This window comes from Musa acuminata, chromosome BXJ2-2, assembly GCF_036884655.1.
Source record: "Musa acuminata AAA Group cultivar baxijiao chromosome BXJ2-2, Cavendish_Baxijiao_AAA, whole genome shotgun sequence".
In the NCBI taxonomy this organism is placed as follows: domain Eukaryota; kingdom Viridiplantae; phylum Streptophyta; class Magnoliopsida; order Zingiberales; family Musaceae; genus Musa; species Musa acuminata.
Window position 1 is genome coordinate 25,550,998 of NC_088339.1, and position 23,083 is coordinate 25,574,080.

Consider the following 23,083-nt stretch of genomic DNA (forward strand, 5'->3'; position numbering starts at 1 on the left):
GGAGCGTGTCACGGATGCGAACCCCAAATGATTTCGTGGTTGATATAGGCCGCCGTGGGTTGCGTGGAACGATCACCCGTGCTCCAATATTCGTGCCGATTAGCTTTTGACGCTTGAGATGCGTTCCCATGGATGTTTGGTTTTGCACCCTCAGAAGAGATTAGTATTACACATAAGTCCCTAAAAATTACTTGCCCATTTGAAAATTACGTCTAATTAAAGGCTCTAATCGAAAAGCTCACCGGCCGTTGCCAGTTGCCAGTTGCCACTGACCAGCACGTGAGGAGTTCGTGCTTTCCCCGTCGTCCGTGCCCTGTGAAAACCTAACCCGGGCCTGCACCAACGCCCTCTCCGCCGCTTTCTGACACGACCCACCTCGGCCGTCGCCATCGTGGCTGCCGTCGAGGCCTCCGCCTTCGCTTCTCAGGTAAGCGTCTCTAGAAATATCTAATCCTTGATAAGATTTATGCTTGTATGTCAGATATGTCATTTTTCGTCTTGAATTCTGGATTGATCCGAGAAACTTGATTCAGATCTTGGAAATTTTTCCTATCAGTTTAGGAGCAGAATTGACATTCTCATAGATAGGGTTACCAATTTGTGCGACAGGAGAGGTTTGTGCTGTTTAGTACTTCTGCTCTTCGCCATCGTGGATTTACTCGCCTTTTGGAACATCCACTTGTTCATTTCCTTCAAATTGCAGATTCTTATTCAGTAATCAAGGATTGAAGAATATGATGGCAATGATGGGAATTTATTTTTCTTTTAATACTTCTATAAGGGTAAACATGAAAACATAATGAAACAAAGGAAAGAACGTAGAGGTGGTCTTAAAGATAATTCTTTGCTGTAAACTTAACCTATTGTTGAATTCTAAAGAATGTAGTTTTCGGCTTAAGGAGACGATGTTGATGTTAGTATCTTTCGCTCGAATCATATAGTCAATGCAAAAATCTCCGGTAACATCACACGGTTCTATCTCTGTTAGGTTGCAATGAACTGATGGTCAAAGACAAACATTTGAAGCTAAAATGTGCTGTGACTATGGCATTTAGAGCACTGTGATTTGTTGATTCTCTTGCCATAACACTTCACTTGATCAAAACGGTAAGTGCCAGCTAGTGTTCTTTTATTTTCTGAATCTGAAATAGGAGGCATAAAATAATTGTAACAAGTGTGACTGAGAATTTATCCCTTCTTCATGCAGACGACAGTCTGATTGCCGATCAAGTAAATCTGAGTTAATTTGGAGCGTAGCATTTTTATCTTAATCTGCTTGTTCATTTGTTTTTTGATTCGTAAGCGATTCCATTGTCATCAGGGGGTCTTTCACAAACCTGTTGTTAATGGAGGCGAGGTTCTTTCGGTTCCTCAAAATTGTTGGTGTTGGGTTCAAAGCAAGAACCGAGGCAGAAGGTCGTCAGCTGTTTCTGAAGCTGGGTTACAGCCATGAGGTCGAATTCTCCGTACCTCCAGCCGTTCGAGTCTTCTGCTTCAAACCGAACGTAATATGCTGCACTGGCATAGACAAAGAGAGGGTGCATCAGTTTGCAGGTGCTGTTCGTAGTTGCAAGCCTCCTGAAGTTTACAAAGGCAAGGGCATAATGTACATTGATGAAGTGGTGAAGAAGAAGCAAGGGAAGAAGTCAAAGTGAAGCAAAGGACTTTCCAATTCTTCTTTTAGGTTCACTTGCCTTGTGCTAACAATTTCCATGGTAAAAACTTGTATGAGGAAGCTTCACGAGCTATATTTCCAATCAAATTTTCGGATGATGGTCTTCTGGATGTAATTAACATTAATTCCAAATAGTTATGTTTTCTTGCTTTCTCTATCTGAATGATCTCTAGTAAACAAAAGCAACCAAGTTCCTGGAATCATCAATTATGTGTTCACTCAATAATCAATTGAGTGAAATATGATAACAGAGAAGAACAGTGGCAGCTTGTTGGGCAGTGTCTGCAGTCATCTGTCAAGGAATAGATGATTGTTCAATTTAGCTCTATTCATATATATGATTCTAAGCTTTATGTATGCTTTGGTGCTTTGCAAAATATAAGTTCCATCTATTTGATACACCCTTCGAGGAGTGATGCTACTATTGTCACAATGAACTTGCAGAAACAGTAGTTAGCCTATATGATACATTTTGGTTCCATTTCAACCAATGCGTTGAAAGAAAATAGGTCTTTTCAGAAACCAGAATCTTGAGATGCCAACAGCAATGCACTAAAGAATCTAACTTTACTGCATTGTTATAAAAAGTAATAGGTCATAGGTTTTATATTTGAGTCCATGTAGGAGCATTGTGTATATAATTCAATGTAATAATTTTTTTTATTTTAAAAAATAAAAAAAATATTTTGACTCTTTTTTAAAAATTTAAATAATAATATATATGATGAATTTTTAGAAAAAAAAAACCTTTAACGTTCGGTATTCTACGTGAAGTGTCCTAAGCTTAAAAATTTTTAAAATGATACTCTTTTCTAAAAATAACTATTTTAAAAAATTTTGTTCTTGAAAAAATCTTTAAATCGTGCCTTTGCCTCATCATTGTCACCCTTTCGCTCATCGGCGAGGAAGGAGGGAGAAGAGTTCGAAAAGGGAAAAGATGACGATGGGTTTAACAGGGACTAGTAGGATATGTAGAGATTGCCACAACCCTCGTATCTCTTCCTGTCTTATGTGAAGGTTAACGGGTTGGACAGTCTAACGACATACAGAGATTGCCATAACCCTTGTATCTCCTCCTGTCTTGTATGCCATAACCCTTGTATCTCTTCCTATCTTGTATGAGGGGTTAATTAGATTGTCATAACCCTTGTATCTCCTCCTGTCTTATGTGAGGGCTAACGGGTTAGGCAACCTAACGACACGCAGAGCGATAGGGGTACGACGAAGATAATTTTTTTTTAAGTTATAAGGGTAAAATTCTCACAATTAAAGACTTGTACTGGGAATTCGTCCAATTATATATATATACACACTTTATTTTCTATTTTAGGGACCGGCGCTTCATCTATTTCAGTATCGATTGAAACACCCTTCTACGTTGTCTCTTTCCCTATTCCCAAACTCCGACCTTTCTTCCACCCCCCAAACTAAAACCCTGCCCACCATGCCGGAGATGGCCTCCGCCGAACCTCCCTCCACCGCCGCGGCCCTTTCCCAGCCATACGTCCTCCAACAGACCCTGACGGGCCACGAGCGCGCCGTCTCCGCCGTCAAGTTCTCCCCGGACGGCTCCCTCCTCGCGTCCGCCTCCGCTGACAAGATCCTCCGCGTCTGGTCCACCGCAGATTTCTCCCTCCGCGCCGAGCTCTCTGGCCACGACGAGGGCATCTCCGACCTGTGCTTCTCCTCCGACGGCCGCTACCTCTGCTCCGCCTCCGACGACCGCACCGTCCGGATCTGGGACCTGGCCACCTCCGTCGCCGCCAAGACCCTCACCGGCCACACCAACTACGTCTTCTGCTGCTCCTTCAACCCCCAGTCCAACATGATCGCCTCCGGCTCCTTCGACGAGACGGTCCGCGTGTGGGAAGTCAAGTCCGGCAAGTGCCTTCGCGTCCTCCCCGCCCACTCCGAGCCCGTAACCGCCGTCGACTTCAACCGCGACGGGACCCTTATCGTCTCGAGTAGCTACGACGGGCTGTGCCGGATTTGGGACGCCGCGACCGGGCATTGCGTGAAGACCCTTATCGATGACGAGAGCCCGCCGGTTTCGTTCGTCAGGTTCTCACCCAATGGGAAGTTTGTCCTCACCGCGACCCTCGATAGCACATTGGTATGTACACGCAACCTGTTCCACTGGTTAATGTTTCTTGTTGTGAATTACTATATGGAGATTGAAAAGCAGCTCCTTTCTTTTCATTAGTTAATATATCTTCATTGTTTGTGTGTTCTTTTGGTGCTGTTTAGAGATTTAGCTGTTGGAATTACACCATTTGAAGATGAACAGAGCTCAATGAATTCTTAAAAATTTTAGTTGTATTTCTGATCATCTATTTTTCTTGGATGTAAATATCACTTTAAAGACTTGTCTGGCTTGGATCTGAAATGCAATTGCCTTGTCAATTGCACTTTTCGGTTTACTTGTTTGATTTTAGTCAGTATATTTCTGTATTCACATATACAAATATATGTGATGTTATAGATGATACATATGGTCCAGGGGAGCATATATAGCCTACACAGCCTTAAGTTTGTTTACTACTCTGGCATTAGCTCAGGTGCCCAGGCAATCACTAGTGACATCACTGTAGGATTTAAGTTTTTTGACTCTGACTATTCTGTTCCTGAAAATTGGACTTTGTTGAACTCGAGTTATCACTAATGGGCCTGTTGATTGTATCATCTATCTTTTAGTCTCCCAAAAAAAATCTGAAAAGTTATGATGCTCAAGAGATTGTCTTGCTTCTGGAATTGTTACATAAGATTGGGAGAAGTTGTGCATCACTCAATTTGTGTTATAGATGCCTATGAGACTGTTTTGCTTTTGGACTTAGAGAAAATGTATATCAAAGATGTTATTGACTTTCGTATAGGTTGGTTGTATAATGATGCAAAATATTAGGATAAATGGCACTAGGTAAAACCTGCCTACACCATCCATCTGTTTTGTGTTGGGTGGGTGTTGACACCGAGCGTGGTTGCTTATTGCTAGTGCGACCATATAAAATTCTGGGGGCATTCATGGCGACACAGCTTGCATATTACAACACAGAGTGCTTGGCACAAGAGTCATTTCATGGTAACCTAGTACTCTGACGGGCATGATTTTACCCGGTATGACAGGACATAACATAAACACATGTGAGTTGGAGATGATTCTGATAAGTTAATAGCCAAAAAAGTACCCTTATGAAAGGTTTAATCCACTTTTTTTGGGTGGTTAAAATAACTTCTCTAATGGTCACCTATGTTACTTTGCTTGGTTGGCAGCCTTACAGATAAGGAGGCTAAATTTTTAGTTACTTAGAGTATGATGAGTCCCAATTATTTTTACACTATATCAAAGGTAGCTAAGAGTGAACTTCTCGGAATATGAAGTGATGCGACAATTACCAAGAAGCCATATACTTGGCTTTCTCATGAGAAATTTCTGGTTGGAAATAAATTAATTAGAGAAATGGTGGGATGATTTGTAGAACTTGTAGTCAGATGCTTTGACATATATGCAACAATACTTTCAGGCTAAGTTATTCCTTGCTTGTGGATATCAAATCATATCCATTCAAACCCGGTGTTTGATAAAAGATGGGCAATGCTGTCTTTGCTTTGCTTTGCCACAACTTTTTTTTTTTTTTCTGTCATACTACTGAGAATCCAGTAGGTATAATGAAGTCTAATATATCTATTCATCAGTGTAGAGAGGTGAATAGGTAAGTAGACATATAAATTCTAAAAAAAAGCTTCTTAGAATTCTTTTTAGGTATTTATTGGGTCCCTCCCTTTATGCTTGTATTTGTCTTTCTGTCCATTTATATATATATTTCTTGTCAGGTTGAATAGATTCATCCAGATGTTTTTCAAACCCATTGTTTAAAACCTTCTAAAGAATTTATTGCTGTTCTGTACTTATGTTTTAACTAGATGCATGTCTTATGTTATGTCGCGGGACTAAACTCATACCCAACCATGTAAATTGATGTTACATTATATTCTTATGTTTTGACTAGATGCATGTGCGACATTACATATTGGGACAAAACTCATACCCAGTAATGTAAATTGATGTTGCATGCAGAGGCTATGGAACTTTTCGGCAGGTAAATTTCTCAAGACATATACCGGACACGTTAACTCAAAGTTCTGCATTCCAGCTACCTTCTCGGTCACAAACGGGAAGTACATTGTCAGTGGTTCGGAAGACAACTGCGTGTACCTGTGGGATCTCCAAACAAGAAAAATTGTGCAGAAACTGGAAGGTCATACCGATACTGTTATTGCAGTGTCGTGCCACCCATCTGAAAACATGATTGCTTCTGGCGCACTCAGTAACGACAAGACAGTCAAGATCTGGGCTCAGAGGAGCGAGGGTCAACTCAAAGACTGAGTTTTCCTCTAACAACCTATTAACAGTTGGATGAATCCAACCCACTCATCTTTGTTATCAATCAGTTGTAGGGCTGGGGTCTGCGCCCCGATTTGTTGTATTAACTTTCTTTTACATGTGATGCAACAATCGTTATCTGGCAGACCGTATGGTCTTTCTAGTGTCCGACATGGGTTATCGTCTAATGGTAGTACAACAGAGCATATCTTGCAGGTTTGAGCTTTGAGCCTATTTCTGTTCAATGTCTTTTGGTGGTTCCTTTTACTCTGTCTTCTTTGCATCATTTCAAAGTTGTGGGATAAGTTGTTTAGCTGCTAAAACATCTGAGTAATCACCATGTCAATCTGATATCAAGCTGCCAGAGTGTAGCCTTCTTTGTTGAGTGGCATTTACTTACAGCTGATGCAGATCAATTCAGTCTATTGCTTGCGGGTCTTGGTTGTCCACTGTATTTAAATGAGTTGATATTGAAGTAGAACACCATTAAGATGATACTGGAAGAGAATAATCTCCATCAGTGGTGCAATTTATTGTTTTGCAATGAAAATATTGGAAGAAATTATATACTTGTGTGTACTGAATATTTTGGCTAACCTTTTAATTCTTAATGACTTATGCTTCACTAAACATTACAAGTCCGATAGATTATTCTATCATACACAAGTCCGATAGATTAGACTATCATACCCAAAAATCATCATAAGCCTTACTACAAAAAAAATTATTTGAATCCTATCGATCAACAAGCGGTGGAAGAAAAAAAAAAGGGGCATCAAAGCAGTCGACTTGCAAGCAGAATGTGACAAATGATCAGCTACAAATTGAAAGTTACGTATTTTCTTAACATTGACTAAGATGGCCAATCATTAAGAGGAATGTTAGCGTCAATCCAAATGATTGTGCCGTCACCAGTGATCGGCGATAAGTTGCAAGTTGTGACGAAAGGACGGAGTGAGTATGGACGGAGAACACGACGTCGTGGAGTTGAATTCGTGTGGTGGCCGAAACTATCACGAAAAGGAGCGGTAACGAGTCAATCGGCCTCGTGGCCTAATGCGTTGCAATCACAAAAAGGAGACGAAGACGTCTCGCCATTGCTCCATTTTAACCCATTCTTCCATTCGCGACGAATGCGTTACCAGCCAATCATCGATTGCCGTTAATTCAACCATAGTGATAGAGGAAGCGAGGAAGGAGACGACCGCTCTTTTCTGCTTCCTGCAGGTTATATATTTCCATCTTCTCCTCCTCGAAGACTCTCTGAGCGTTCTTTGGGTTCCTCCTCTTTGCCCCTTCCTGTATTCCTGTTAACTCTCTTCTCTAAGTTGGTGCTCCGTAAAGTATTAGAAGCATTCAGATAACCCGTCGGCATTTGCTTTCGAGATTTGATCATATACAACCAGAAGCTTGAACTTTTGTACTTGATTCAGGTTGTCTATTTCTCTTGCAAAGCAAGAGTCTGTCATCACCATGGAAGCATTAGCATCCCCGTGCTACTCTGACATGGTAAGGAGCTCGAGATCGAGTCCTTCTGTTTTCTGAAAGATAATTTACGGTTCCTTCGTTTGTGCAAATGGGCAGGGAATCGATCAGAGCTCCTTCAAGCGGTGGGAGCTGTCTGCTTTAGATCAGTTCAGTGCACAACAACTAGAAGTGGCACTCGGATCTCCCTCCTCTGAGAGCTATACTTCACTCCCTTCATGCCATCCACCCAACGAAATAGTCACTGCGGCATGGCATTCGGACTTACATGACGGTGCTGCAGCGACGGCGAAGATGAAAGCAGAGATGAAGGATGTCCTGGTTCTTGATGGCTCAAAACGGAAGTGGGACATCATGATTCGCCATGGAACCAAGAGGCCGAGCATGGGGAACAGCTCGGCCTCCCACAACCAGGAACACGTCATGGCCGAGAGGAAGCGAAGGGAGAAGCTCACGCAGAGATTTATAGCGCTGTCGGCAGTAGTTCCCGGCCTCAAGAAGGTACATATGCTCCGTGTCGATTCATCTTTTCCTTCCGATGTTCTTGATTCTGTAGCTTTTGTGGAAGATGGACAAGGCCTCTGTTCTTGGCGATGCCATCAAGTACCTGAAGCAACTACAAGAGAAGGTCAAGAGCCTGGAGGATCAAGTTGCCAAGAGGAATACCGAGTCAGCGGTGCTTGCGAAGAGATCATACGACGAACGCCAACGTTGTGGGTCGCTCCTGGTGGAGATCGAAGCGAGAGTGTTCCAAAAGAGCATCCTAATTAAGATCCACTGCGAGAACCAGAAAGGAGTGTTGGTGAAAGCACTCTCCGAGATCGAGAAGCTCCACCTTTCTGTAATATGCACGAGTGCCATGTCCTTCGCTATTTCTTCTCTCGACATCACTGTGATGACTCAGGCAAGTCTGGTTGGTCCGTTCACAGGCCACTGCTTTCTACACCTCGACACAGATGAGCCGATGGTGGCTGAATTGCTTTCGGGATTAGAATTGTTAGCGCTTGACGAGCTTTACTCTTGTTATCTTCTTGTTCTGCAGATCGAAGAGGAATTCTGCATGACAGCGAAGGACCTGGTGAAGAAGCTGAACTCAGCTCTCATGTGATAGAAAAGAAAGGAAAGGAGCTTTTTTCTTTTTGCTTAAGACTAGGCTGATCGGAGCTTATTCTCCTTCCAAAGACACCATTATGGACTTGTACTTTCGGGTTCTTCTCTTCCCCTGAGCTACTTGATGCTGCTTTTGGGAAGAGAGCAGTGAGAAAATTAGTCCTGTTTTCTTCCTCCTCTTTTTCTGAATGCTATTATGGGGAAAGTTGTTCTGCCTTTCTCTTCATGTGACGCTTTTTCCTCCGAGGAGTTTGACAATTTAGATCTGCATCTCACTTCCCAATCAATCTCCAATCATGAAAGGTTGACTGTGATAGGAAAATGGTGACTACAAGTTTGTGTGTCCTTTTTGCTTTTGTCATCATCTGGAAATCATGCAAGGCAAACAAACATGATGTACTACTGCAGCAAAGAATTTAGATACAGAATAGTTATCTGTCACCTCTTTGTGTGCTGTATCTATTTCTTCTTCTTGGTTTTCTTGAGTATTAGAGATCTAATTCCAGGCAAAATAGGATACTGTTGTTGACTTTATCTTGATGGTGATAATTTCCTTGGTAGAAGAATAGGATGCCAATCCCTTTCCATCAGTACAACCTAATGTGACTTTAACTTGATAGTCTTTGATCTTTACAACATTGAACATATAAGCAATAGTGACTTCATGATCAGTAACTAATGTGATTATAAATGATTGGCGAAAAAGAAATCGAAGTTAGTATTATATTTCGACAAGAATGTTACTCATGAAACTTAATGATATTTCAATCAAAAGTATTTTTCGGATAAAATTTATTTTGCAGAACAAGCATATGAAAAGATCAGATCTCTCAAGACATTAATTATTATGGGGTGGGTTAGGTGGTAGAAAATCTCCAATATATTATTGTCCACATCCCTTTGTTGGTGAAAGCTACTCTTTCCAAGATGGTGACAAATAACTAACTATAATATGGGAAACCTGCCTCACAATCCCCAGAACAATTATCTCCATATGAAGGTGACAACAATGGTGACAACTTGAAGGTGCGTTCTCCTCAAGGGGCCCAATATCATGATCATTGAATAGAAATAGGAAAATTGAGAAGATTGACCTCAGGATCAAGTTGAAATAGGAAGAACAAGAACCAGTATTCCATAACTTTGATGGATCAATTTGAGGCTGTGCACTGGCCTAAGCAACTTTTGCAAACCACATTTTATATGTATATATATAGGTCAGTATATGAATTTTGCATGTTCTTATCAGTTCTCCTTAGGATAATTCATGTGACCAAGATCACATGGTCAACTGCTTTTGCCCTAAATATGTGGGGTTGATGGTTGAACTTTTGCTTTATGTGCTCTCAATAATTCCTCATTGAACAAATTGATGCTTTTGCTTAGTCTTGTCAAAAGTGTTTTCTTGCAAAGTTGTTGATGAGGAGAGTGAAGCACTAATCATCAGAAGCTCAGATGTGAAGCTAATGGAGAGTGCAGAGAGGAAGGAAGGAGACACTATTGACAAGGTTAGTGAATCGCTTGAAGACATCAATACAGAACATAATTCAGAGATGGGAATATATATGTTGGCGAACAGGTTTCAAGCACATAATGAGAAGAAATGAACCTGACACAAGTGAAGCTGAGTTCCAAGAATGACATGATCTGATGAACAGAAGTTGCAAGTTTCTACATCAGTGTCACACAACAACTAGTGATGCTCAGGCTAACATGGCAGAGGTGAGCAAAGCTACTAAAGTGTGTAGCTCTGCAAGTGGAGGGCTGGGTTGGATTCAATTCAAGGCCAAAAATGCTGCAGCCAAACCAGGAAGATAAGTAATTGCTTGTTTATTCTTAAGACTGATGACATCCTTAGCCTGCAAATCCTGGATGTCTGGAATTTCATCTTTCACTGAAAGCTGGGCAGCAGTAGATTTTCTGTATATTTAATGATCCAAGCAGAGAGCAACTGGGGATGTGGAACTACAGATTTTGTGATCTGGCCACAGTTCCTTAGATTAACTTCTACAGTTTCATCAACTTTGGTGTGAAACAAGTTGATTCTATGTTTTATTGACTATCAACTTCATAAACTTTCCAAAAGGCAAAAGGCATGCTTCAAGCTTTCAAGAAAGCTTTTGCAATACAGATCAGTGTCAAAAGCCTGGAAGCAGTAATAGTTACTTCTGACCAAACACTAAGGATACCACTGTCACTCTGTAACTGTAGCACAAAGTTCACTGATATTATGTTTTTACTTCATTTCACACACAAATCAACAATTGATGATGGACGCAATGCTATAGCTGGAACAGCAAATGACATGGTCAACAAGGAGCTGACCGACCAACAATAATGATAAATGCGGGCTTTATTGGATTATGCTGGAGATGATACGGTCAATTGGGTATTGACCAGCACTTCCACCGTTGACAAATGCAAATCCCATAACTGGACGTGCATTACTTGGGGGGGTCAGCAAGGTGCTGACCAAACAAGAACATGAAAGCTTTTAATGGTTTATGCTAGAGATGATCTGATCAACTAGGTAATACAGGTTGCAGTCCCATTTCTATTTCTCGCAGAAGCTGAGAAATCCCATGTACTCATGGTTCTTAATCATGGTAATCGACTTCTCAGTGCCAACAACACCTGCCACAGAAATAAATTAAGAGTGGTCAGAGGATATAAGGTATATAAATGGAGAGAGAGGGAGATTAAGATATAGATTTCTGCTTCTTGCACATACCCATGGTTAGAGCGCTGGCAAAGATGACCGAGGAGAGAATGAAGACAATGATTGATGCTCTTTTCAAAAACTTTACCAGCTTCCTGACGAAGAACTGTCCCCAGAAGCCGGCCATCACAGACACAGAAATGAGATAGAGAGCTGCCACAGGAAACACTGCTGTCAGCTTCTGCTCAGCCTAGTGACTTTGCTGAGAGAGAGAATGCGATAGGTTGACGTACCATAGGGGATGGGAAATCTCTTCAGGAAGTAGAATTCCACCACTGATAAGGATGAGGAGAACATCATCACGAAGGTTGCTGTGGCACTGGCTACCTGCACAGGAATAAGAAACAGAGCACAGCATTAAGATCAAACTTGGGTAATAATAACTCTGTGAGTTCGTCAGACAGCTAATGGCCACATTGTTCTTTTCTTGTAATCTTTGCATTTAAGTTTCGGTTGTAATAAGTTTTATGCGCTGCAAATGACTATCTTTAACTTTAGGTTTAGGAAAACTCGACTAAATTACAAGGCCAATTGTGATGGATCAGTGTGGCATTTTCACGAGAATGTTGCAGACGATTTGGTCCCCAAGCTCAGAAGTGATTCTGATCCATCCAAGTTGGCCACAGGGCATTGCATCATGCAGGACGTAATCGATAGACCAACATGTGCTGCAACTGATCGCTCTACGTTCTCAACCTCCAATTGATTCCTTTGCCACCGAAGTGTTTGACGGTGCAGGTGATGTGTCGAGCGAAGCAAATGCAAATGCAAGTGTTGTTGAGTGGAGCAAAACATCGAGCACCTTGGGTTCGCGCACACGCACCTGCGGGATGACTCCGATTTCGAGGAGGAGGGGGCCCAGGATGAAGCCGCCGCCGGAGCCGAGCAGCCCGCCGACGGTGCCGCCGAGAAGACCGCAGAAGGCGCAGAACACCAGCTGCATGCCTGTCCACTCGATGGAGGCCTCGCAGACGGACTCCCAGTTGCCCTGCATTCGCCGTTGCCGGCTCTCCCTCCACAGCTTCGTCGCCTCCCACGAGAACACGCTTAGCGCCACCGGAAACTGAGGGTGATCAACAAAAGAACCTAAGCACGGTTGGAGAAACACATCACATGAATCAGAAACGGGGATCCAATGAGATGAGGTCAGCCACCTGCAAGATGTTTACAACCCAGTAGAAAAGGCTGCAGGTCTCTGAATTGTTCTGCAACAGGACACTAATTATGAGAGCATGGTCCAAAACAAGGCCAAGGAATCTGTCACGATCAAAGGTGAGCAAGCGAACAAAGACAACACCTTTAGGATCTGAAGCAGTAAAAATGAGAACCAGACTACCAGCAGGACCGAGATCCCCTTCCACCTTATGTTGAACCGCAACGCCTCCTTTAGTCCATCGACAGCGTCGGAGTAGAGTAATATTAGATGGTAAACAACAGAGTACAAAGGCAGATTTATTTTACTCGTCAGAGCATATGAATTGGCACTTACAAGCATGGATTTCTCCGGCCGATGAAGGAGAGGCTCGCTTGTTGTGTCGGTGCCCACTGTATCGATAAAAAGATGACATCTTTTAGATGACGCTAATGACTCGATGATTCCTGCATGTGTCTACTTGATACATACCCACTTCCTGATTGGATTTAGCCTCCTCTTGCTTCCGCATCTCCATCTGCGCTCGCCGTATTCACAGATTTGCAAGTCAGACAACGACTACACCACACAACTATCATCAAGAACGGAAACCGAAAGAAGGGATTCAACCTTGAGGAGAGTTTCCTTCTTCCACATCTGAACTCCCTTGAACATTGACCTTGAGGAAGTACCTGAACCACACTTGGAGTTTTATCACCATGTCCATGAAAGATGACGAGCCCTAGGCGAGGACTAAGGACCAACCTATGAAGAGAATTATGATGAGGATGGTGATGAGCCAGAAGGGGAAGACCACGCTGAGCTCCACACCGATGGTGATCCCCAGCATCAGCATGGGCTGGAACAGCAGAGCCAGGTTGTAGTCTATGATGGGCACTTCCTTGGAAGGGTGCGCCACTCTGAGGTTGTACCACACTGATGAAGCCGATGCCCCCATGATCATACCTGACCAAGAACACACAGTTGTCGATCTCATGATGATGACTAGAAAGTGGTCTAGCAGCAGTAACCGTGGTGTCCATACATTTTGAGAGGGCAGCAGCGGACTTGGCATCGAAGCCGACGACAAGGGTTAGCATGGGGACGAAGATGCCGCCACCGCCGACACCGCCGACGGTGCCGAAGGCGGAGCCCAGGAAGCCAATGACGGTGGCCAAGCCGCTCCTCCAGTTCACCTCGAGCTCCTGACGTGTATAGGCAAGGTTTCGTTAGATCCAAACGCCTACAACGAAGAAGACGGAGAAAGATAAAGATGAACACGGGGGACGGTAACAACAACTCACAGGCCAGACTCGAACGGATCGAGAGGACAGGATGACGTGCTGGTCTCGGAATCCATAGGGAGAGGAGGGGCCGTGGGAGATGAAGAAGGTGGAGGCTACAGCGAGGGATGACGCTGCGAGGAGGTATACGACAAAGCTTTTGCTGCTGCCGCTGTTGATGACACCGTACCAAGAAGGGCCGTTCATGCTGCGCCTCTCTCTCTTTTCTCCTGCTGCTTAGCTCCTCTTGGGCAACACCAATAACTGGAAGGGCTCCAAGCCTTTGAGGCGACCTTTCAGAAGGGTTTCTACAAGGAGAAGAATTTGCCGGCGGCTCTTATTTATGGAGAAGATCCTGTTGTTTCCTATCTATCTACGGTGGCTATACATACATACATACATACATGCATACATACATACATCAATACATACATACATATATATATGAATAGTCATTAATTTTATTTTAAATATTACTCTTGTTTCACATAAATAAAGTACATACTTATCTACTCGTGCGAGATCCTCTACAATAGTGAATTAAGTTGGAATCGTCCAATTCCTAGAACTCGATGAACACGGCTTTACATCCAATCATTGTGTTATGATATCAATCGTCAGATAGTAATTGGATCCGGAAAAGAACTAAGGAGGATTATATTTGAGCCAAAGAAAAATTACCCACACTCAAATTGTAATCTTTGTATAAAAAATAATAAAATCATTGTATTTATTTAGAGCAAGAAATTCCATGAACTTTCTATGATGTTGTTTTTTAATTGATCTTTGTTTTTACTCTCATTTATTTTATAAAGAGGTATAGAAAATACCTCTTTATAAAAGAAAAAAAAACATAAAAAATAATATTTTTATTATTCTATAGATATGCCTTGTTGAAGAAGATATAATGAAATACTTTAATTATTCTCCGATATAGTCAGAGGAAATTTATGCTTTAATGGATGGTTAACCTAATAAAGTTTTTAGTTCATCTCACATAATAAAAAACTTGATTTTCGTCGAGATATAGAAAAATGATTGTTGGACTATGTAAATCTTTTTCTTTTTTATTTTTTATAATTATTGATCTATGGAATTTCTTTCTTTTAAAATCATCCCCGAACACCATCATATCATCCAATAATTGTCAACACTAATACTGACGAAAATATTAATCTACAATAATCTATAAAATATTTATAAGAGTACATTATAATTAAAACAAATCATAATTCTAATGTAACATCGATATTATCTCAGGAAATCAAAGCCCAACTATCCCTATTTTCTTTCTCCAAAGAAAAGTAAATAAAGGGTAATTGTTAACAAAAATATCATATTTTTAGATTTTTTTTCCGGATAGTACCCCTTTTCAAAATTCTCAAATCATCGCTCCTTATTTTTAATATTTCAAAAATGCCCCTTAAAATTATCAATTTTTTCGCCCGAATTCAATTTTTTTTTAGCTGTTTACCGTGTTTTGTGTTGATTTTTATCTACAAATTACTGTATAAAAAATATTTTAACAAATTTATATAATATTTTTTAAAAGAATATTGTAAAGTGTTTTTGATGTCAGTATTTTTGAAACAAAAATATTATATAGTATTTTTAAAAAACTATACATCATTTTTAAAAATACTATATATATATTTGTGAATAAAAAAATAATAAAAACTTTATAAAGATGAGGAAAAACTTTTTGAAATTGCTAAAAAAAATTACTATGAATAATTTTTTGAGGATCTTTTTGAGATATTTAAAATGATTTGAGAAAACCCAAAAAGAAAAATATTATCCTGGGCAATAGCCATCAAATAAAATAAAAGCCCTTGTGTTTGAATCATAATAAAAAGAATCTTGTCTCTCCAGGTAAGAGTTTTGTTGCTCGGAGATCTCGCTTTCTAGCTTTATGTTCATCATCAGAGGTTCTTTTTGACCCGGAATTCTTGCCAAACATTCCAACTCTTATTCCTGTTGCCACTTCATGTTTTCGTCACTGGAACGAGCAAGTAATAATGCCAAGGAACATATCCCGTTGGAATTAAATAGCAAGTCTTGTGTCTATCATTATTGATATCCTCAACTCCTTTTCCTCATACGAGTTAGGTGACACTTTAATGATTCAGATTCATCTAACTACCCCGCGAGTAGATCTATGTCGTTTGCCCTTCATTGTGCTGTTCTTCTGTCTCGGTTGAGTGAGACACTCACTGCTTAATGAGGAGGTTGAAGAAGGGAAATTTACAGCACAATATCTCTTCACTTGTTTGGCAATCATGTTTAGTGCTTTCATCCGATACATTGAAAGAGATAGCTAGAACAAATGCATCTGCAGCATATCTCATCGGTGGAGCATCATCACCTCTCTACCTTCTGTTCCAGCTCTCAGTTTCATGATCCCCACCGAAGTAGCCGGGAAGAACAGTTGCATTTTTTAGCTAGAATTCCCTTGGCATGTACTCTTCCCTCTCTTCATTAGAATGTGATCATGGCATATCCCAGGGAAGTCAATTTGATGCCACACTCGTCCTTGCTTCGTGTGGCACAACATGGGCCATCCCTCCTTGTTCATCAGTACGCTTATCAGTCATTCTCTCTCGACCAGTGAAAGATGAACTCAACCTATCATTTTGCTCTCCTACGACTGTTTTCATTTCATGATACTGAGGTCGGCGAATATCTTGTAAGAGATCCACATCCATCCACCGACGAATATTCCACATTATCCCTTCACTTGCTATAAGACAAAACGGCTACGCCGGGAGGACTTGTCATCCATCAGTGAGCATTACCACTCCAACTTCTCTTCTTCCTCCTCCATGTAGGAAGATGGCCAGTCCAAGTGTTTGCCTCTCCCACCTCACAAAACCCCCGCCTTGCCTCCACGAATTATCCCTTCAGTTCTAATCACATTTTAATCATTCTGGCATGCATGTCACGTCTGCTTTATCAGTCTTTCCGGTCTCCTTTTCCAGTGAAGCTGTGGTAGGTATTTGTCCCTCCAGCTTTGTCAGCTATCTTAGATTCCTCCAGCCCACCTATGTGACAATTTACGCTACTACTGTCCTTTTGAATTGTTGTACAATTACATTCATCAATCATTCAAGTGAGTGCCTCCATACTCGTGTCATTTCATTCATGGAAAGAGTACCCACAGAGGCATACAGAATCATTCTCCGACCACGGTCTCCAGGGACAACTGAAACCCACGAGTCAGCGGATGTTGCTTGGAAATTATGATTAAAACAGCATATATGAATATGATTTGGTGTTCATGACATCAAATCTTGCTTCATATTGTCATGCCTTCTGAGAGCCATACCAGCTAATCCGAAGAGCCAATCTGTGAGTCACATGATCAGAATATATGTAGATCAAGTTAAAAAATGGTCTGATGGATCACATGATAATGATTTATTGGCGGGCAAGATGCTAACAAATAGATATATACGTATATACTCATACAGATGAGACTGATTCTTGATGAGGGTGACCACTGTGTTTGTAGACAGTATGGCAATTGGAAGCGGGCAGATTAGCAAGAACTTCGATGCAGATCATCTTCTTTCTCTTTCGAACGCAGAGAAAATTAAGAAAATGTCACACTGCATGTGAGTGACTGGAAACTAAAGAAATGGACAGCATACAGTTGTTGGAATTAAACTTGTTCAAGTGTCATAAAAATGTTCATTGCATCAAGTGGGAGAATCATTACATCAAGAAGAGAAAATGGATTAGAAGTGGATAAGTCAAATTGATTATTGATTCTTGAAAGAGTTTCTGAAATTTGTAAAAGTGTTTTTCTTGAGAGAAATATAGAAGATTAAAAGTTTGTCATACTCTTCCTCTTTTTGATATATCTATCCTCTCTTCCTATCAACATCAACATTTGGTATCCGAGCATAGGTTAAGCTATAACTTCTTCCTCAAGTGCCATCCAACTCCAGATCCCCAGATTGACAAAAGAAAATTATGACATATGGTGCATCCAAATGAAGGTTCTTCTAGGCTCCCAAGATGTATGAGAGTTTGTAGAAGATGGATTTGCTGAACCTAGTCCAGCAGAAGAAGGAGCAATAAATGCAGAAGGAAGAAAACAACTCAAAGAAAGAAAGAAGAAGGAGAAAAAGGCTTTGTTCACAATCTACCAAGGCCTTGATGATACAATGTTCGAGATCATCGCTCCAGCAAATACTTCAAAGGAGGCTTGGGAAATGCTTCAAAAAGCATTCGGTGGTATTGATAAGGTAAAGAAACTTCGTCTACAAGTTTTACGAGCCGAGTTTGAGAAATTACAACAAGGTACTTCTGAAACTATTTCTGATTACTTCTCAAAAATCATTTCTATTGTTCATCAAATGAGACGAAATGGTGAACAAGTAAATGATCAGAGAGTAATAGAAAAAATATTGAGATCTCTAGATCCGAAATTTGATTTTATTACTGTTGCGATTGAAGAATCTAAAGATTTGGAAAAAATGTCTTTAGAAGAACTTATGGGTTCCCTTCAAGTTCATGAACAAAGGATTACAAAAAGAGGATAAGAGAAAACTATAGAGCAAGCACTACAAGCTAAGTTTGCTCTTGAAAATAAAAGAGAATCAAATTCTCAAAGAGGAAGAGGACGAGGACAAAGAGGAAGAGGAGGCAGAAATCAGACCAATCAAGAATCTCCAAACAGTGAAGATGTTAGAGAAAATTATAGCCAAAGAGGCCAAGGTTATGGTCGAGGACGTGGCCAAGGCCGTGGACGTGGCAGAAACTCTAAAAGGTCTGAAATACAATACTATGTTTGCAAAAGGTATGGACATTACTCTTATGAATGTTATTATAATCCTAACAATCAAGGTGATAAGGCAAATTTTGTTGAGGAAGAAAAAAAGAAAAATCAAGTTTTGCTAATGAGTTATGAAAATTTGAAAAATGATCAGTCTATGACATGGTATCTAGATACAGGAGCCTCAAATCACATGTGTGGCATCAAAGAGCTATTTTCAGAAATGGATACAAGTTATTCCAGGAATATTACATTTGGTGATTTGTCTCAAAGACCAGTAAGAGGCAAAGGTAAAATTCTCCTTGAACTTAATAATGGTAAGGAATTATGCATTTCAGATGTTTATTATGTTCCTGATATGAAAAATAATATTCTAAGCTTAGGACAATTACTTGAAAAAGGTTATGAAATTGAGATGAAAGATATGGCTCTCTCAATTCGTGATAAGAATAAAACAATGATATCACATATGAAAATGGCACAGAATAGAATGTTTCCTCTGCATTTAAGTATTTTTGATCAATCAAATTGTTTTAAAACTGATATTGAGGATATCTCTACACTTTGGCATCTTAGATATGTTCACTTAAATTTTGAGGCTTTGAAACTTCTAGAGAAGTATAATATGGTGACAGGAATGCCAAAAATTGATCGCCCAACAAAATTGTGTGAAGTATGTGTCATGGGTAAGCAAGAAAGAAAGCCTTTCAAAGTGAGAAGGACAAAAAGAGCATGGAATCGACTTGATCTGGTACACTCGGATGTTTGTGGCCCTATCAATCCAGTAACACTTGGAGGAAGCAGGTATTTTCTTACATTTACTGATGATCATAGTGGCAAAACTTGGGTTTACATGTTAAAAGAAAAGAAAGAAGTTTTAAGCAAATTCAAAGAATTTAAAGAATTTAAGGATTTGGTTGAAAGACAAAGTTGTTATAAGATTAAATGTTTAAGAACAGATAGAGGTGGTGAATATATATCAAATGAATTTGAAAGTTTTTGTAGAAATAATGGAATTCTACATCAATTCACCATGCCATACACACCTCAACAAAATGGTGTCTCGGAAAGAAAAAATAGGACTATCCTTAATATGGTCCGATGCATGTTAAAGGAAAGAAAAATTCTGAAAGAATTTTAGGGTGATGCTGTTGCTTGTGCAGTTTATTTGCTTAACAGGTTTCCGACAAAGCGAATTGGTAATGTTACACCAGAAGAAGCATGGAGCTTACAGAAACCAAGAGTTGATCATTTGAGGATTTTTGGAAGTGTTGCATTTGCTAAGATTCCAGAAGAGAAGAGAACAAAATTGGAGGATAAAAGTCAAAAATACATTTTGCTAGGTTATCCAGAAAATTCCAATAGTTACAAACTCTACAATCCTATCACAAATAAAGTTGTGATGTCAAGAAATGTTGAGTTTGATGAACAATAGATTTGGAACTCGAAAAGTGATGAGCAGCATAAGAAAGCTGTAGTTTCAGAAGAAGATGATATAATACAAGCAAGTACCGAAGTTGCTGTACCGGAATCATCACCTAGATCAGCTAGGTTACATGATTCAAGAAGTCCAATTATAAGAAGGACAAGACCTATTCAGGACCTATATGATGTGACTCGAAGGATTGATACTAACAATGATGAACTTTCTTTATTTTGTCTTTTTGCAGGATATGATCCATTAACCTTCGAAGAAGCTTATAGAGATGAAAAATGGTGACAAGCTATGAATGAAGAGATTCATGCAATTAACAAAAATAATACATGGGAGCTTACTACACTTCCAGAAGACCACCAAGCTATCGGTGTTAAGTGGATCTTCAAAACAAAAAGAAATGCAAAAAGAGAGGTAGAGAAATACAAGGCCAGATTGGTTGCGAAGGGATATAAACAACAATATGGGATTGATTATGAAGAAGTATTTACGCCAGTTGCTCGATTAGAGACAGTAAGATTACTTATCTCTCTAGCAGCTCAGATGAAATGGAAGATTTTACAAATGGATGTCAAATCAGTATTTCTTAATGGAGTTCTTGAAGAAGATATATATATTCAACAACTTCGAAGAAAAACTTGGCATGCTAGATGGAACAAGTTTAAGAGGGGAGAATGTTGGAATTAAACTTGTTCAAGTGTCATAAAAAGGTTCATTGCATCAAGTGAGAGAATCATTACATCAAGAAGAAAAAATGAAAGAGTTTCTGAAATTTGTAAAAGTGTTTTTCTTGAGAGAAATATAGAAGATTAAAAGCTTGTCCTACTCTTCCTCTTTTTGATATATCTATCCTCTCTTCCTATCGACATCAACAACAGTATGATCAATCTGGAAATAAAAATCAGAGATTGGTGGAATGCAATTGTATTTTAGGCCTATTTAATGGCAGAGCTGACTCTGCTACAGCTGCTTGCGTGCGAATTACCTCTCTCATCGGCCACAGAAAAGATCTCTGCTGCTTTCTTTGAATTGGACATCGAGGACCAGGACAAAAAAAGCTACCTTAGTAGATGGTGAAACTACTGAGACCAGGCGTACGTATTTTCTGGATGCAAGCACACGATAAGTACCGCTTTCCATGGATGGGCAGTAAAGGCTGCTCCAAGTCAAGCAGAAGAAAAAGAATCATGGTGATCTTTTTCAGAACCATGACAATGTTAGCATCTCTATCTGCGTCTTTGGGGATCTGAGCTGATGGTAGAAGGGAAAAACAAATGGTTAGTGACCTAAGAAGCTGTCGCATGCAGGAACTATGACTGAGGCGAGAGAATAATAATTGCTTCCTCACAATCATTGCAGCAGATATAAATACTGATATATTCATCGATCTATTGCAGACGCCATCAAATCGATCAGTAGGAGAGGAAGTTCTCCACCTTAAATCAGGTAGACATATATACATATATAGATAGATACTCTGTAATAGCCACGTAATATACGATACAAGAGGGAAAATAAAATGATGTAATCAGATGAGGACGGAGCAGCAAGCAACAGACAAAGTACTGTGAGGAGAAGAAACAACAAAGATTAAAGCAGAGGTGCAGATCGAGAAGCAGCTACATGTGGTCCACGAGAGTCACTATGGACGCGTCCAGGCTGGTCACATGGCCGACGAGGAGCTACCTGCTTGCTTGTCTCTGCCATGCCATGGTTTCCGAGTCAAATCAACTTCGCAGAACCTCTGTCGCCCTGCCGGAGCTGCTCAGCTTCTGCGTCAGGGCTTACGTTACGGAGCCATGTGACCAAGGCGACGCAGATTCTGCTGATGTTTCCTTTATTTGATCTGGAATATATTATCAATCTTAACGCAAACATCATGAAGATTTATCCCGATGGTATCATCCTTATAGGGAGTACAGAAGAAAGTATGTCGGCTCTCAAAAATGCCTACAGCTTCATATATGGAATACACCTCCTTCATCATCAACATCCTATTTCCACCTCTCTTTACAGCAACCCCACCTTACTCTTCTCTCTCTTCACATGTTCTGCTGGCAGAAGTATATCTCATTCCCTGTTCTTCGATGACAGCCTTCAATCAACGACAAGTCAACAACACGCACGGTGGTTTGATCGCTCGTGCGACAGAACCACTCTTCAATCATCGACAAGTCAACAACACTTGTGTCAGTCGTCTCCACCGGGAACTTTGCTGCCGGCTTCCACATTGCAAACACATCGGCTGATCTCTCTCATCCTATTGCTGGACCAAGAAGAGGTACGTTTTGGTCCGACACTAAGTGCAGTTCTTAAACATGTTTCTTTGTCATCTCTCTCTCTCTCTCTCTCTCTCTCTCTCTCTCTCTCTCTCTCTCAAGAAAAATAATTTCTCTGAACTCATCTTTTGTTTCCAATGATATGTATGTTCTTGTTTGGAGAAATTGATATGCAGATCAAACTGATATCAGGGTATGTTCTTGGCAAGCAACTATGTCGGAGAGAAATCCTTGTTTTCTGTGGATGATTAAATCTTCTTGTTTGTCCATAGAAGATTATTACGTCACTGTTCGTCAAGCTATTAGATCACTGTTCGTCATGCGGCTTGTTTCATCGACATCGAGTTCCTTTGAAATGTAACTGGACAACCACGCATTCCGAATAACCGAGAAGAGGATCCATCTATCCGTGGTTGTCTTCGATATTCTGGAACCTTTATGATCAGATTGTGCGATCCGATTTACCAATGGTGAAAAAGAACAAGCGACACTGTGGGCTTTTCCTGTAGGTTCACGGTGGACAGTAGGCCAATTAGGGTTTGCAGAAAGCAGACCGAAGCCAATGCATGTCTATCAAGGTGAGCCTATGGAATGGCAAGATACAGTTGATTGGTCCAAGGCCACTTCCATGGCCTCACTCGGGGACTCTATGATGCCGGTGTTTGGACGGGCAGTTGTTAGTTAGTTATATGCATATCCTAAATAGTAACTCTTGTTCTAAAAGTTACTCGTGACATGATACGATAAGTTAGTTACCAATAGGTCCTATAAATAGGATAATAGTTCATAAAGTAAGAAAATGCA

General features: G+C 40.5%; 4 protein-coding genes across 8 annotated transcripts; 3 read left to right on the forward strand and 1 right to left on the reverse strand.

Annotated features, from left to right (window-relative positions):
• Nucleotides 1–270: 270 nt before the first annotated feature.
• Nucleotides 271–1,832, forward strand: LOC108952135 (large ribosomal subunit protein uL6m). 3 transcript variants are annotated; one of them, XM_065094644.1, is made up of 4 exons: nt 271–427; nt 989–1,107; nt 1,208–1,230; nt 1,322–1,832. In XM_065094644.1, the coding sequence occupies exon 4, from the start codon at nt 1,347–1,349 to the stop codon at nt 1,653–1,655; it is 309 nt and encodes a 102-aa protein (XP_064950716.1). In that variant the 5' UTR covers nt 271–427; nt 989–1,107; nt 1,208–1,230; nt 1,322–1,346; the 3' UTR covers nt 1,656–1,832. The 3 variants fall into 3 exon arrangements, with proteins under 3 accessions (XP_064950716.1, XP_018677673.1, XP_018677672.1); XM_018822127.2 differs by lacking the exon at nt 1,208–1,230 and having other exon boundaries at nt 272–427; XM_018822128.2 differs by lacking the exons at nt 989–1,107; nt 1,208–1,230.
• A 1,194-nt stretch (nt 1,833–3,026) lies between these two features.
• LOC103976011 (COMPASS-like H3K4 histone methylase component WDR5A) lies at nt 3,027–6,278 on the forward strand. Its single transcript, XM_009391180.3, has 2 exons — nt 3,027–3,788; nt 5,751–6,278. Exons 1-2 carry the CDS (start codon nt 3,120–3,122, stop codon nt 6,057–6,059), a joined length of 978 nt encoding a protein of 325 aa, XP_009389455.2. The 5' UTR covers nt 3,027–3,119; the 3' UTR covers nt 6,060–6,278.
• Nucleotides 6,279–7,206: 928 nt separating this feature from the next.
• LOC135604986 (transcription factor bHLH25-like) lies at nt 7,207–8,877 on the forward strand. Of its 2 annotated transcripts, XM_065094645.1 has the most exons (5): nt 7,207–7,283; nt 7,490–7,565; nt 7,641–8,042; nt 8,098–8,445; nt 8,584–8,877. In XM_065094645.1, the coding sequence occupies exons 2-5, from the start codon at nt 7,530–7,532 to the stop codon at nt 8,647–8,649; spliced, it is 852 nt and encodes a 283-aa protein (XP_064950717.1). In that variant the 5' UTR covers nt 7,207–7,283; nt 7,490–7,529; the 3' UTR covers nt 8,650–8,877. The 2 variants fall into 2 exon arrangements, with proteins under 2 accessions (XP_064950717.1, XP_064950718.1); XM_065094646.1 differs by lacking the exon at nt 7,207–7,283 and having other exon boundaries at nt 7,295–7,565; nt 8,110–8,445.
• A 1,980-nt stretch (nt 8,878–10,857) lies between these two features.
• LOC135583784 (sulfite exporter TauE/SafE family protein 4-like) lies at nt 10,858–14,108 on the reverse strand. Of its 2 annotated transcripts, XM_065095844.1 has the most exons (12): nt 13,807–14,107; nt 13,548–13,707; nt 13,268–13,468; nt 13,133–13,194; nt 12,995–13,040; nt 12,860–12,915; nt 12,668–12,754; nt 12,525–12,575; nt 12,194–12,433; nt 11,604–11,697; nt 11,383–11,523; nt 10,858–11,285 (listed from the first exon to the last, which is right to left on the reverse strand). In XM_065095844.1, the coding sequence occupies exons 1-12, from the start codon at nt 13,990–13,992 to the stop codon at nt 11,206–11,208; spliced, it is 1,404 nt and encodes a 467-aa protein (XP_064951916.1). In that variant the 5' UTR covers nt 13,993–14,107; the 3' UTR covers nt 10,858–11,205. The 2 variants fall into 2 exon arrangements, with proteins under 2 accessions (XP_064951916.1, XP_064951915.1); XM_065095843.1 differs by having other exon boundaries at nt 12,668–12,915; nt 13,807–14,108.
• Between the last annotated feature and the right edge of the window lie 8,975 nt (nt 14,109–23,083).

What these genes read in the sequence shown, in the direction of transcription:
- LOC135604986 (XM_065094645.1), top strand. Translation starts at nt 7,530, where the DNA reads ATGGAAGCATTAGCATCCCCGTGCTACTCTGACATG. An exon ending in CCCCGTGCTACTCTGACATG is followed by an intron (nt 7,566 to 7,640) that starts GTAAGGAGCTCG and finishes GCAAATGGGCAG; the next exon opens with GGAATCGATCAGAGCTCCTT. An exon ending in TAGTTCCCGGCCTCAAGAAG is followed by an intron (nt 8,043 to 8,097) that starts GTACATATGCTC and finishes TTGATTCTGTAG; the next exon opens with CTTTTGTGGAAGATGGACAA.
- LOC135583784 (XM_065095843.1), bottom strand. Translation starts at nt 13,992, where the DNA reads ATGAACGGCCCTTCTTGGTACGGTGTCATCAACAGCGGCAGCAGCAAA. An exon ending in TACTGCTTCAGATCCTAAAG is followed by an intron (nt 12,576 to 12,667) that starts GTGTTGTCTTTG and finishes GTCCTGTTGCAG; the next exon opens with AACAATTCAGAGACCTGCAG. An exon ending in TGCCAGCGCTCTAACCATGG is followed by an intron (nt 11,286 to 11,382) that starts GTATGTGCAAGA and finishes TTTCTGTGGCAG; the next exon opens with GTGTTGTTGGCACTGAGAAG.
- LOC108952135 (XM_065094644.1), top strand. Translation starts at nt 1,347, where the DNA reads ATGGAGGCGAGGTTCTTTCGGTTCCTCAAAATTGTTGGTGTTGGGTTC.
- LOC103976011 (XM_009391180.3), top strand. Translation starts at nt 3,120, where the DNA reads ATGCCGGAGATGGCCTCCGCCGAACCTCCCTCCACCGCCGCGGCCCTT. An exon ending in CGACCCTCGATAGCACATTG is followed by an intron (nt 3,789 to 5,750) that starts GTATGTACACGC and finishes TGTTGCATGCAG; the next exon opens with AGGCTATGGAACTTTTCGGC.